This window comes from Cuculus canorus, chromosome 36 (genome assembly GCF_017976375.1).
Source record: "Cuculus canorus isolate bCucCan1 chromosome 36, bCucCan1.pri, whole genome shotgun sequence".
Classification (NCBI taxonomy): Eukaryota; Metazoa; Chordata; class Aves; order Cuculiformes; family Cuculidae; genus Cuculus; species Cuculus canorus.
The window spans coordinates 965,262-977,913 of record NC_071436.1 but is presented as its reverse complement, the minus strand read 5'-3'; the positions used below and the strand labels follow the sequence as shown (position 1 = coordinate 977,913).

The following is a 12,652-nucleotide window of genomic DNA, read 5'->3' as shown; positions in this document are numbered from 1 at the left end:
CTCAAGTTGGGGGGGGAGAAATGGGGGTTCTTCAACCGGAGGGGCTCCAAAGTTGGGGTTCCTCAAGTTGGGGGGCTCGAAAATGGGGGTTCCTCAACTTGAGGGGTGAGAAATGGAGGTTCCTCCACTCGGGGGAGCTCCAAAGTTGGGGTTCCTCAAGTTGGGGGGCTCAAAAATGGGGGTTCCTCCACTTGAGGGGTGAGAAATGGGGGTTCCTCCACTTGGGGGACTCAAAAGTTGGGGTTCCTCAAGCTGAGGGGGGAGAAATGGGGGTTCTTCAAGTCGAGGAGCTCCAAAGTTAGGGTTCCTCAAGTTGGGAGGGGGAGAAATGGGGGTTCTTCAACCGGAGGGGCTCCAAAGTTGGGGTTCCTCAAGTTGAGGGGCGAGAAATGGGGGTTCTTCAACCGGAGGGGCTCCAAAGTTGGGGGTCCTCAAGTTGAGGGGCGAGAAATGGGGGTTCTTCAACCGGAGGGGCTCCAGAGTTGGGGGTCCTCAAGTTGGGAGGGGGAGAAATGGGGGTTCTTCAACCGGAGGGGCTCCAGAGTTGGGGGTCCTCAAGTTGGGAGAGGGAAGAAATGGGGGTTCTTCAACTGGAGGGGCTCCAAAGTTGGGGCTCCTCAAGTTGAGAGGGGGAGAAATGGGGGTTCTTCAACCGGAGGGGCTCCAAAGTTGGGGGTCCTCAACTTGGGAGGGGGAGAAATGGGGGTTCTTCAACCGGAGGGGCTCCGAAGTTGGGGTTCCTCAAGTTGGGGGGCTCGAAAATGGGGGTTCCTCAACTTGAGGGGTGAGAAATGGAGGTTCCTCCACTTGGGGGGGCTCAAAAGTTGGGGTTCCTCAAGTTGGGAGAGGGGAGAAATGGGGGTTTCTCAACTGGAGGGGCTCAAAAGTTGGGGTTCCTCAAGTTGGGGGGCTCAAAAATGGGGGTTCCTCAACTTGAGGGGTGAGAAAGGGGGGTTCCTCCACTTGGGGGGCTCAAAAATGGTCACTCCTCAACTTGGGGGGCTCGAAATGGGGGTTCCTCAACTTTGGGGGCTCAAAAATGGGGGTTCCTCCACTTTGGGGGCTCAAAAATGGGGGTTCCTCCACTTGGGGGGCTCAAGAGTTGGGGCCCTTTGGGTCCCCCCTGTGACCAATAAACCGCGGCCATCGCTTCTCCAGGAGATCGGTTTTGGGGTCCCCCCCGCGGGTCGTGTGTCCCCCTCCCCCCCCCATGGCTGTCCCCCCACCATGTTCTCTGTGTCCCCCATATCCCCCCATATCCCCCCCATATCCCCCCCATATCTCCCCCATATCCCCCCATATCCCCCATATCCCCCCCATATCCCCCCATATCCCCATATCTCTCCCCATATCCCCCCATATCCCCCATATCCCCCCATATCTCCCCATATCCCCCCCATATCCCCATATCTCTCCCCATATCTCCCCATATCCCCCCATATCCCCCATATCTCCCCCATATCCCCATATCCCCCCATATCCCCCCCATACCCCCCATATCCCCATATCTCTCCCCATATCCCCCATATCCCCCATATCCCCCCATATCTCCCCCATATCCCCATATCTCCCCCATATCCCCATATCCCCCCCATATCCCCCCATATCCCCCCATATCCCCATATCTCCCCCATATCCCCCCCATATCCCCCATATCCCCCCATATCCCCCCCATATCTCCCCATATCCCCCCCATATCCCCCCATATCCCCCCCATATCTCCCCATATCCCCCCCATATCCCCCATATCCCCCCCATATCCCCCCATATCCCCCATATCCCCCCATATCTCCCCCACATCTCCCCCCATCCCCCCATTTCCGTGGGGCTCAGCTCGGGGGGTGTTTATTGGCGTCTCTACAGTGGCACTGATGCCGATGGACAGTGGAGTTGAGGCCCCGTCACCACCAGCGCCCCACGGGGGGACCCCCGAACCCCAACCCCACCGGGGGGGACCCCCGAACCCCATCCCCAGAGCGGGGGGGGGGGGGGCGCCCACTGGGGGTCATCACTGAGAACGTCTCATGGGGACATCCATCATGGAGAGCGTCTCATGGGGTGTCCATCATGGAGAGCCTCTCATGGGGTGTCCATCATGGAGATCATCTCACGGGATGTCCATCATGGAGAACATCTCACGGGATGTCCATCATGGAGAACATCTCATGGGGTGTCCATCATGGAGAGCCTCTCATGGGGTGTCCATCATGGAGAACCTCTCATGGGGTGTCCATCATGGAGAACCTCTCATGGGGTGTCCATCATGGAGAACATCTCATGGGGTGTCCATCATGGAGATCATCTCATAGAAGGTCCATCATGGAGAACCTCTCATGGGGTGTCCATCATGGAGAACCTCTCATGGGGTGTCCATCATGGAGATCCTCTCATGGGATGTCCATCACGGAGAACATCTCATAGAAGGTCCATCATGGAGAGCATCTCATGGGGTGTCCATCATGGAGAGCCTCTCATGGGATGTCCATCATGGAGAACATCTCATAGAGGTCCATCATGGAGAACATCTCATGGGGTGAAGGTCCATCATGGAGAGCCTCTCATGGGGTGTCCATCATGGAGAGCATCTCATGGGATGTCCATCATGGAGAGCGTCTCATGGGGTGTCCATCATGGAGAACATCTCATGGGGTGTCCATCATGGGGAGCATCTCATGGGGTGTCCATCATGGAGAACATCTCATGGGGTGTCCATCATGGAGAACATCTCATAGAAGGTCCACCATGGAGATCACCCCCACCCTGGAGTGCCTCGCGATGGCCCTCCCGGGGAGGTCCCCCCCATGATGGAGGTCCCCATGGAGCGGTGACGGATGGGCCCCTCAGGAGCCCTCGTGCGAGCGCGCCCTCGGCTGAGCTGTGCACGCGCGCGTGTGTCCCTCGCACGAGGGGGGGGGGAGCGTGGCGGGCGCTGCGGGGGGGGCGGCACGGGGGGGGGCACACGCGCGTGCGAGGGGCCTGGGCACAACCGGGCCTCGCACGAGGGCTCTTTGCACACACGGGTGTCGCACGAGGGCTCTTTGCACACTCGCACGAGGGCTCTTTGCACACACGGGTGTCGCACGAGGGCTCTTTGCACACTCGCACGAGGGCTCTTTGCACACTCGGTGTCGCACGAGGGCTCTCTGCACGCTCACACGAGGGCTCTTTGCACACTCGGCTCTCGCACGAGGGCTCTTTGCACACTCGGGTGTTGCACGAGGGCTCTTTGCACACTCACACGAGGGCTCTTTGCACACTCGGGTGTCGCACGGGGGCTCTCTGCACACTCGCACGAGGGCTCTCTGCACACTCGCACGAGGGCTCTTTGCACACTCGGGTGTTGCACGAGGGCTCTTTGCACACTCACACGAGGGCTCTTTGCACACTCGGTGTCGCACGAGGGCTCTCTGCACACTCGCACGAGGGCTCTTTGCACACTCGGCTCTCGCACGAGGGCTCTTTGCACACTCGCACGAGGGCTCTTTGCACACTCGGCTCTCGCACGAGGGCTCTCTGCACGCTCACACGAGGGCTCTTTGCACACTCGGTGTCGCACGAGGGCTCTTTGCACACTCGGGTGTTGCACGAGGGCTCTTTGCACGCTCGCACGAGGGCTCTTTGCACACTCGGGTGTCGCACGACGGCGCCGCAGGAGCTTAAGGTGCCAAAACTGGGGGGGGGGAACCCCCATAGTGGGGGGGAACTGGGGGGGGGGGGGGGACTGGGAGAGGGGGAGGGGCCCTAATGGGAGGAGGGGCTCTAAACTGGGAGGGGGAGGGGCAAACTGGGAGGGGGGAGGGGCCCTACTGGGGGGGGGGTCCTCTACTGGGGGGGGGGGGGCCCAACCCTCGCTATGGGGCAGAACCCCCCCTGGACCCCCACTTATGGGGCAGAGCCCCCACTTAGGGGTCTTCCCGATGCCCTATAGGGACCCCAAACCCCTCTCTATGGGGCAGAACCCCCTCACCACCCTCTGAGCCCCCACTTAGGGGGCAGAACCCCCACTTAGGGGTCTCCCCATCTCTATCTATGGGCCCCCCAACTCCTCTCTATGGGGCAGAACCCCCCCGGACCCCCACTTGTGGGGCAGAACCTCCACTTATGGGTCCCTCTTTTCCTTTAGGGCCCCCCAACCCCTCTCTATGGGGCAGAACCCCCACTTATAGGGATCCTTCATCTCCTATAGGGCCCCCAAACCCCCCACTTATGGGGCAGAACCCCCACTTAGGGGTCTTCTCATCTCCTCTGGGCCCCCCAACTCCTCTCTATGGGGCAGAACCCCCCACTTATGGGGCTCCTTCATCTTCTATAGGGACCCCAAACCCCCCTCTATTGGGCAGAAACCCCACTTATGGGGCAGAACCCCCACTTATGGGTCCCCTTATCTCCTATAGGGACCCCAACCCCTCTCTATGGGGCAGAACCCCCCACTTATGGGGCAGAACCCCCACTTATGGGTCTCCCCATCTCCTCTGGGCCCCCAAACCCTCTCTATGGGGCAGAACCCCCCACTTATGGGGTTCCCCATCTCCTCTGGGCCCCCAAACCCTCTCTATGGGGCAGAACCCCCACTTATGGGTCTCCCCATCTCCTATAGGGACCCCAACCCCTCTCTATGGGGCAGAACCCCCACTTATGGGGCAGAACCCCCACTTATGGGGCTCCTCCATCTCCTATAGGGACCCCAAACCCCCCTCTATGGGGCAGAACCCCCCACTTAGGGGTCCCTCTTTTCCTTTAGGGCCCCCCAACCCCTCTCTATGGGGCAGGACCCCCCCCCATCTCCTCCTCTGGGCCCCCCACTTATGGGCCCCCCCCCTTTCCTATGGGGCAGGACCCCCCCCTCCCTCCCTTCCCGCCCCCCCCTCCCCTCAGGTCCCCCCCCCCGCTTTCCGGGGGGGCCTCTCCCCGCCCCTGGCCGGGACCCCCAAGTTGTGGGGCGCAGAGGGGGGCCCCTCGCTCCCGGCCTGCCCCACAGCGAGGCCGAAGGGGAAGGGGAAGGCGAGCAGGGGGGGCAGCGCCAAGATGGGGGGCGGCAGCGACGGCGCTGCCCCACGGCGAACCCCAACTTCGGGGGCCGCCCCACGGCGGAGCAGCGCCAACGGCCGCTCCTGGGCTGCGGCGTGGGGCGCGGGGCCACCCCACGGGGGCCCTCGGTCACCCCCAAAGGCGTCACCCCCAAAGGTGTCACCCCCAAAGGCGTCACCCGGAGGGGATTTGTCACCCCGAGAGGGTTTGTCACCCCGGAAAGTGTCACTCAGAGGGGTTTTGTCACCCCAAAAGGTGTCACCCAGGGGGGATTTGTCACCCCGAGAGGTTCTGTCACCCCCAAAGGTGTCACCCAGAGGGGATTTGTCACCCCGAGAGGGTTTGTCACCCCGAGAGGTGTCACTGAGAGGCTGTTTGTCACCTGGAAGAGGGGGTTTGTCACCCCGAAAGGTGTCACCGAGGGGCGATTTGTCACCCTGAGGGGCTTTGTCACCCCGAAAGGTGTCACCCAGGGGGGATTTGTCACCCCGAGGGGCTTTGTCACCCCTAAAAGGGACACCTGGGGGGGGTTTGTCACCCGGAATGGGGACCCCGAAGGGGCGGTTGTCACCCGGGGGGAGTTTGTCCCCCCGAAAGGTGTCACCGAGGGGGGATCTGTCACCCCGAGGGGGTTTGTCCCCCCGAAAGGTGTCACCGAGGGGGGATCTGTCACCCCGAGGGGGTTTGTCCCCAAAGTCGCTGTTGTCACCCGCGATGGCGCCTCTGTCCCCCCAAACGGGGCGTTTGTCACCCGGAGGGACTCTGTCCCCCCTCAGGGGGTCCCCAGCGGTGACGTTGTCCCCCGGGAGACCTCTGTCACCGCAACCGGGGGCACTCGAGGGGGGTTTGTCCCCCGCAACGGCGTCACCAGGGGGCGCTTTGTCACCCGCAGCACTTTTGTCACCCGCAGCGGTGTCCCCCGGAGGCGATTCGTCACCCGAAACGCCGTCACCTGCGGCGCTTTTGCCGCCGGCGGTGGTTTTGTGCCCCCAAACGGCGTCACCGCGAGCGGCTCCGTCCCCCCCCGAGGCGTCACCCGAACCGGAGTGCACCGCCGTCCCGGTGCCGCTGAGGCGCTTGGCGGTGCCCTCGGTGTCCCCGCGATCGGCGTCCGCCGGTGCCGAGGAGGCAGCGCCGCGTCCCGGTGTTGCGTGGCGGTGTCCCGCGGTGGCGGCGGTGCCGTCAGCCGCTTCGTCGCGGTGTCTCCTGCCGTGCCGGCTCAGCGCTGCCGCCGTCTTACAGACTTTGGCGCAGCGGCTACAGGCGAAACGCAGCGACGGGCGCCGCCCCACGCGCGGCGACGCCGATGCCGACGCCGATGCCGACGCCGATGCCGCTGCCGCGTCCCCTTCGTGGCCGCGTTGGTGCTTCCGCAGCTTCCGCAGCGCCGTGAAGCTCTTCCCGCACACCCGGCACGAGTGTTGCCAACCGCGCTGGCGCCGCTCGGCCTCTTCGCCGTCGCCGTCCCAGCGCAGCACCCGCAGCTGCCGGCGCCACCGCGAGCCTTTGGCGCCGCCGCTTGTGCCGGGCGCGGCCGCGGCGCCGCTCGGCGCCTTCCGTTTGGCTTTACAGGCGGTGTAGGGGCGCCAGAGGCGCTCGGCGGCGTCGGCGTCGCGGCGGTTGGCGGCGGCGGCGCCCGTCTCCAGCCGGAGTTCGGTCTCGGAGATGCGCCGCTTGACGATGGCCTCTTCGCCGATGCGGACGGTGATTTGGCAAAGGGGAGCGGCGCGGTTCTCGCCGGCAGCGCCGACGTACGCCGGTTTGGCCACGTAAGTCATGGTGCGGGCGGCGTCGGGCGCGGCGGGAGGCACCGCGGCCGCACTCACCGCCGCCGCCGCGTCGGCCGCTCGCTGCGCCTCGATGTAATCGCGCAGCACCTGCTTCTTCATGGGCCGCGCCGGCGCCTCCGCCGCCGCCCGCCCGTTGGAAGCGATGACCGAGGCGGCCGCCGCGCCGCTGTGGACGATCACCGACGCCGCCGGGCGCCCGTAGGCGATGACCGACGGCGGTTCGGGGCGCGGCGGCGCGAAGGGCTCCCCGGAGGTGGTCGGCGTCGGCGTCGGCGGCTCCGGCGGCGCCGGGGTTTGGCTGTAGGTTTTGTAGGGGCGCTTGTGCGCGCGCATGGGCAGCAGTCGGTACAGCTTCAGGGCGTTGACTTTGGGTTTGTAGCCGCCGTTGGGTGTCTTCTCGGAGGCGGTGAGCGCCGGATCGATGCCGTGCAGGGCCTTCTGGTGCGTTTTGAGGTTGTAGTAAGTGACGAAGGTGTCGCAGCAGAAGATGCACTGATAGCGGCGCTCGCCCGTGTGCCAAACCTCGTGTTTGGTGCGGTACTCGGCCAGGGCGAAGACTTTGTCGCAGTAGCGGCACGGGTACTTGCGGCGCCACGAGTGGACGTTGGCGTGGCGCTTCAGGCTGGAGAGCGTCATGTAGGAGCGCTGGCAAACGCCGCACAGGTACACCGCGTGCCCGTCCACCACCTTCACCAGCGGCTCCGGCTCCGGCAGCAGCTCCAGCGCGCGGTGCCGGAGCAGTAAAGCCTTTTTACCGTGCGCCGCGGTGGCGGTGGTGGCGTTGCCGCCGCCATCTTGGCAGAGAACCTCGTGGGTTTGGAGCCTCTTGACGTGGATGAAGGTTTTGCCGCAGTGGCGGCAGGCCAGAGCGCGGCGCCCGCGGTGCAGTTTGCTGTGCAGCCCCAGCGCCGCCGCCGTGCCGAAGTGGCGGCCGCACAGCCCGCACGGCAAAGCCGAGGAGGGCGAAGGCGCCGCCTGGGGCGGCTGCGGTTGGGCCGAGCGCGAGGCCGAGCACGTTAAATCCACGGGCGCGTCGGGCGCTTCGGCGCCGCTCAGCGCCGTCAGGGGCTCCATCGCCAAACCAGGCAGGGAAGAGAGGCCCAAACGGCGGCCGACGGCGCCGCAACCGCGCGCGGCCAACGCTGAGCGGGAGCTGTAGATGGAGCCGAGGGCGTCGGAGCAGACGGCGGCTCCGGAGGCCGAGGGGCGGCGCGGGAGGGGGCCCGAGGCGGCCGCCACCACCCGGGGGGCTTCGGCGCTGACGGCGATGTCACAGCAGGGACGGCGCAACCGCCGCTCGTGGAGCTCCGGCAGCACCGACGGCCCCAGCGGTGCCGCCCACAGCGCCGCGGCCGCAGCCATCGCCCAGCGGCGCTCCTGCCAGAAACACCGCGCTGGGGGGATCCGGGGGGCAGCTATGGGGCAGCTATGGGGCTGGGGGGCACCCGGGGGGCACCCGGGGGGCAGCTATGGGGCAGCTATGGGGCAGCTATGGGGCTGGGGGAATCCGGGGGCACCCGGGGGGCAGCTATGGGGAAGCTATGGGGCAGCTATGGGGCAGCTATGGGGCTGGGGGGATCAGGGGGCACCCAGGGGGCAGCTATGGGGCTGGGGGGCACCCGGGGGGCAGCTAGGGGGCAGCTATGGGGCTGGGGGGCACCCGGGGGGCAGCTGGGGGGCAGCTAGGGGGCAGCTAGGGGGCTGGGGGGCACCTGGGGGGCAACTATGGGGCAGCTATGGGGCTGGGGGGATCTGGGGGCACCCAGGGGGCAGCTATGGGGAAGCTATGGGGTAGCTATGGGGCTGGGGGGATCGGGGGGCACCCAGGGGGCAGCTATGGGGCAGCTATGGGGCAGTTATGGGGCTAGGGGGATCCGGGGGGCACCTATGGGGCACCTAGGGGGCTGGTGGGGTATCTATGGGGCAGGGGGTGGATCTATGGGGTTGCGGGGATCTACGGGGCTGGGGGGTATCTATGGGGCTGCAGGGTATCTATGGGGCTGCGGGGCAGCTATGGGGCAGCTATGGGGTGGGGGGGGCCGCTATGGGGCTGCGGGGTATCTATGGGGCTGCGGGGTATCTATGGGGCTGCGGGGCAGCTATGGGGCAGCTATGGGGCAGCTATGGGGTGGGGGGGCCCGCTATGGGGCTGCGGGGTATCTATGGGGCTGCGGGGTATCTATGGGGCAGCTATGGGGCGGGGGGGGCCGCTATGGGGCTCGGGGGCAGCTATGGGGCGGGGGGGTACCTATGGGGCTCGGGGGCAGCTATGGGGCGGGGGGACATCTGTGGGGCTGGGGGGGATCTATGGGGCTGTGGGGCCCCACGCCTGGGGGGCTCTGTGGGGCCACAGCATCTCTTTGTGGACAATCCTCTCTATGGGGCTGAATCCCTTCCGTGGGGCTGAGGGCCTTCTATGGGGCGGGGACCCCTCCATGGGACAGGCGGCACTACGGTCCCCTCATGCTATGGGGCAGGGGCCTATGGGGCAAGCGTCCCCCCCGCTATGGGGCAGGCGTCCCCCCCCCCGCTATGGGGCAGGTGTCCCCTCGCTATGGGGCAGGTGTCCCCTCGCTATGGGGCAGGTCTCCCCCCGCTATGGGGCAGGTGTCCCCCCCCCGCTATGGGACAAGTGTCCCCCCGCTATGGGGCAGGTGTCTCTCCCCCGCTATGGGGCAGGTGTCCCCCCGCTATGGGGCAGGTGTCCCCCCCCGCTATGGGGCAGGTGTCTCCCCGCTATGGGGCAGGTGTCCCCCCCCGCTATGGGGCAGGTGTCTCCCCGCTATGGGGCAGGTGTCCCCCCCCACTATGGGGCAGGTGTCTCCCCGCTATGGGGCAGGTGTCCCCTCGCTACGGGGCAGGTGTCTCCCCCCGCTATGGGGCAGTGTCTCCCCGCTATGGGGCAGGTGTCCCCTTGCTATGGGGCAGTGTCCCCCCCCGCTATGGGGCAGTGTCCCCCCCCGCTATGGGGCAGGTGTCCCCCCCCGCTATGGGGCAGGTGTCCCCCCGCTATGGGGCAGGTGTCACAGCCCCACAGCGCTCTGGCCCCGCCCCCCCCCCCGCCCCGCGGAGCCATTTTGTGTTGAGGCCTCATGGGCCGCAGGCGCCAAAATGGCCGCGAGGCCCTGACAGCGACCCACAGCCGTGGGGCTGCCCCACAGCGGGACCCACAGTGACCCGCAGCCATGGGGCTGCCCCGTAGCGCCACCCACAGTGACCCGCAGCCATGGGGCTGCCCCATAGCGGGACCCACAGTGACCCCACAGCATCGGTGGGGCAGGCCGCAGGCCGTTGCTATGGCGCCGCCCGTTGCCATGGAGCCCGGGGAGGGGAGGGGAGGGGGGTTGTTGCCATGGCGACAGCGCCCCTACCTGTCAGCGGGGCCCTCATGGAGCGCGGGGGGCTGCGGGGGGGCCGGGGGGGGGGGCGACAACCGGCACAGCCGCCTGCGGGACGGACAGGGGTCACCGGGGACCGGGGGGGACGCACCGGGATTGGGGGGGACAGGGGGGATGGTGGGGGGGACATCTGGATGGGGGGGTACACAGGGATGGGGGGGACAAGGGGGGGGACACCGGGATGGGGGGGACACCGGGATTGGGGGGGACAGGGGGATGGGGGGGACACACCTGGATGGGGGGGACACAGGGGACTAGGGGGGCGACACCTGGATTTGGGGGAACACGGGGAATGGGGGAGACACGGGGGGGGGACAGCTGCATGGGGGGGGACACAGGGGATGGGCGGGGTACACCGAGATTGGGGGGGACACAGGGGATGTGTGGGGGACACCTGGATGGGAGGGGGACACCGGGATTGGGTGGGGGGGACAGGGGTGGGGGCGGGACTTGGGGGGACATGGGGGGACGGGGGGGGGGGCACGTGGATGGGGACACACAGGGGACTGAGGGGGACACAGGGGGACACAGGGGGGACAGAGGGAACTGGGGGGGACCGGGGGGGACACGCGGGTCTTAGAGGACACGGGGGGAACACAGGGGGTTCAGGGGATGGGGGGGATGTGGATCGCGACATGGGGGGACATGGGGGGGACACCTGGATTGGGGGGGGACACGGAGGGATGGAGGGAACGGGGGGGAACGGGGGGTTCAGGGGATGGGGGGGACACGGATCGGGACGTGGGGACACGGGGGCGGGCAGAGGGACACCGGGATGTGGGGGGACAGAGGGGAAAAGGGGGGACACAAAGGGACTGGGGGGGACCCCGGGATGTGGGGGGTCACGGGGGGGGACAGAGGGGAAAAGGGGGGACAGAGAGTAAAGGGGGGGACCCCGGGATGTGGGGGGACACGGGGGGGTCAGAGGGGAAAAGGGGGGACAGAGGGTAAAGGGGGGGACCCCGGGATGTGGGGGGACACGAGGGGATCAGAGGGAAAAGGGGGGACAGAAGGTAAAGGGGGGGACCCCGGGATGTGGGGGTTCACGGAGGGAACAGAGGGAAAAGGGGGGACATGGACGGACAAGGGGGGGACCCCGGGATGTGGGGAGACGTGAGGGGACAGAGGGAAAATGGGGGACACAAAGGGACTGGGGGACACCCAGGAGGACAGGGGGTCCCCCCCCCTCCTCCCCCGCCCCCAAACGTCACGGGGGTCCCCAGACCCCCTCCCCCCCCTCCACCTCCATCCGGTGTCCGCAGCGACGTCACCGCCACCGGGAGGCCGCGAGGGGGGGGAACTGTTCCCGCGCTGTTGCCATGACAACCCCCACCCCACCCCCCCGCGGGAGGGGCGTGGCCGCTCACCTGGAAGCTCATTGGGTGCGACGGGGAGGGAGGGAGGGGATGGAGTCACGTGGCCCCGGTCCTCGCGGGCGGGGGAGCTGCGGGGGAGAGGAGCCACGTGATTAGGGAGGGCGGGAATCACGTGATGGGAGAACCATGTGACCGGAGCGGAGGGCGGGAACTGAAAGTGCGTCACGTTAAAGGGGGGGGAACGCGCGGCACCACGTGACTCGGAGGAGGGCGGGGCTGATGGCGGCACCACGTGATATAAAAAGGAGGGGCTGAGAGGAGGCATTAAGTGACGCAAAAAGGGCGGGGCTGAGGGGAGGGACCACGTGACGTAGCCTCAAGGGACATTTCCACGTGACGGGGGAAAAGGGGGGGAAATGAGGGGCGGGGGTCACGTGACAAGGGCGGGACCCCGGTGGAGATCACGTGATTGGGAAAAAAGGGCGGGGTGTTAGGGCAGGGGTCACGTGACGGGGGGCCCCACACAGACAGAGAGAGAGCGGGGACAGACGGACAGAGAGAGACAGAGGGGCAGACGGACAGAGAGAGAGAGAGAGAGAGGGGGGACAGAGGGACAGAGAGAGAGGGGACACACAGACACACGGACAGATGGACACGGCCCGAGCAGACACAGACATGGACACACCGACACACGGACGTGGACACACGGACACACAGACACAGACATGGACATACGGACATGGACACACGGACACGGCCCAAGTGCACACATGAACACAAGGACGCAAAGACTCACGGACACGGCCCAGCCGGACACACAGACACACGGACATTGCCCAGTCGGACACACGGACACACAGACATTGCCCAGTCGGACACACGGACACACGGACATTGCCCAGTTGGACACACGGACATACGGACATGGCCCACACGGACACACGGATGTGGACACATAGACACATGGACAAACGGATGTGGCACAGCCGGACACACGGACACAGTCCAAGTGGACACAGACACGGCCACACGGCCACGGACAGACAGACGGACAGGGCCCAGGCAGACACAGACACGGACAGACGGACACGGACAGACGGACAGGGCCCAGGCAGACACA

General features: G+C 66.5%; 1 protein-coding gene across 1 annotated transcript; it reads right to left on the bottom strand.

The window, feature by feature from the left end:
* Positions 1–4,871: 4,871 nt before the first annotated feature.
* Positions 4,872–11,601, bottom strand: ZBTB4 (zinc finger and BTB domain containing 4). Its single transcript, XM_054052708.1, has 3 exons — positions 11,584–11,601; positions 10,190–10,264; positions 4,872–8,195 (listed from the first exon to the last, which is right to left on the bottom strand). Exon 3 carries the CDS (start codon positions 8,178–8,180, stop codon positions 4,872–4,874), a length of 3,309 nt encoding a protein of 1,102 aa, XP_053908683.1. The 5' UTR covers positions 8,181–8,195; positions 10,190–10,264; positions 11,584–11,601.
* Positions 11,602–12,652: the final 1,051 nt, after the last annotated feature.

What these genes read in the sequence shown, in the direction of transcription:
- ZBTB4 (XM_054052708.1), bottom strand. Translation starts at nt 8,180, where the DNA reads ATGGCTGCGGCCGCGGCGCTGTGGGCGGCACCGCTGGGGCCGTCGGTG.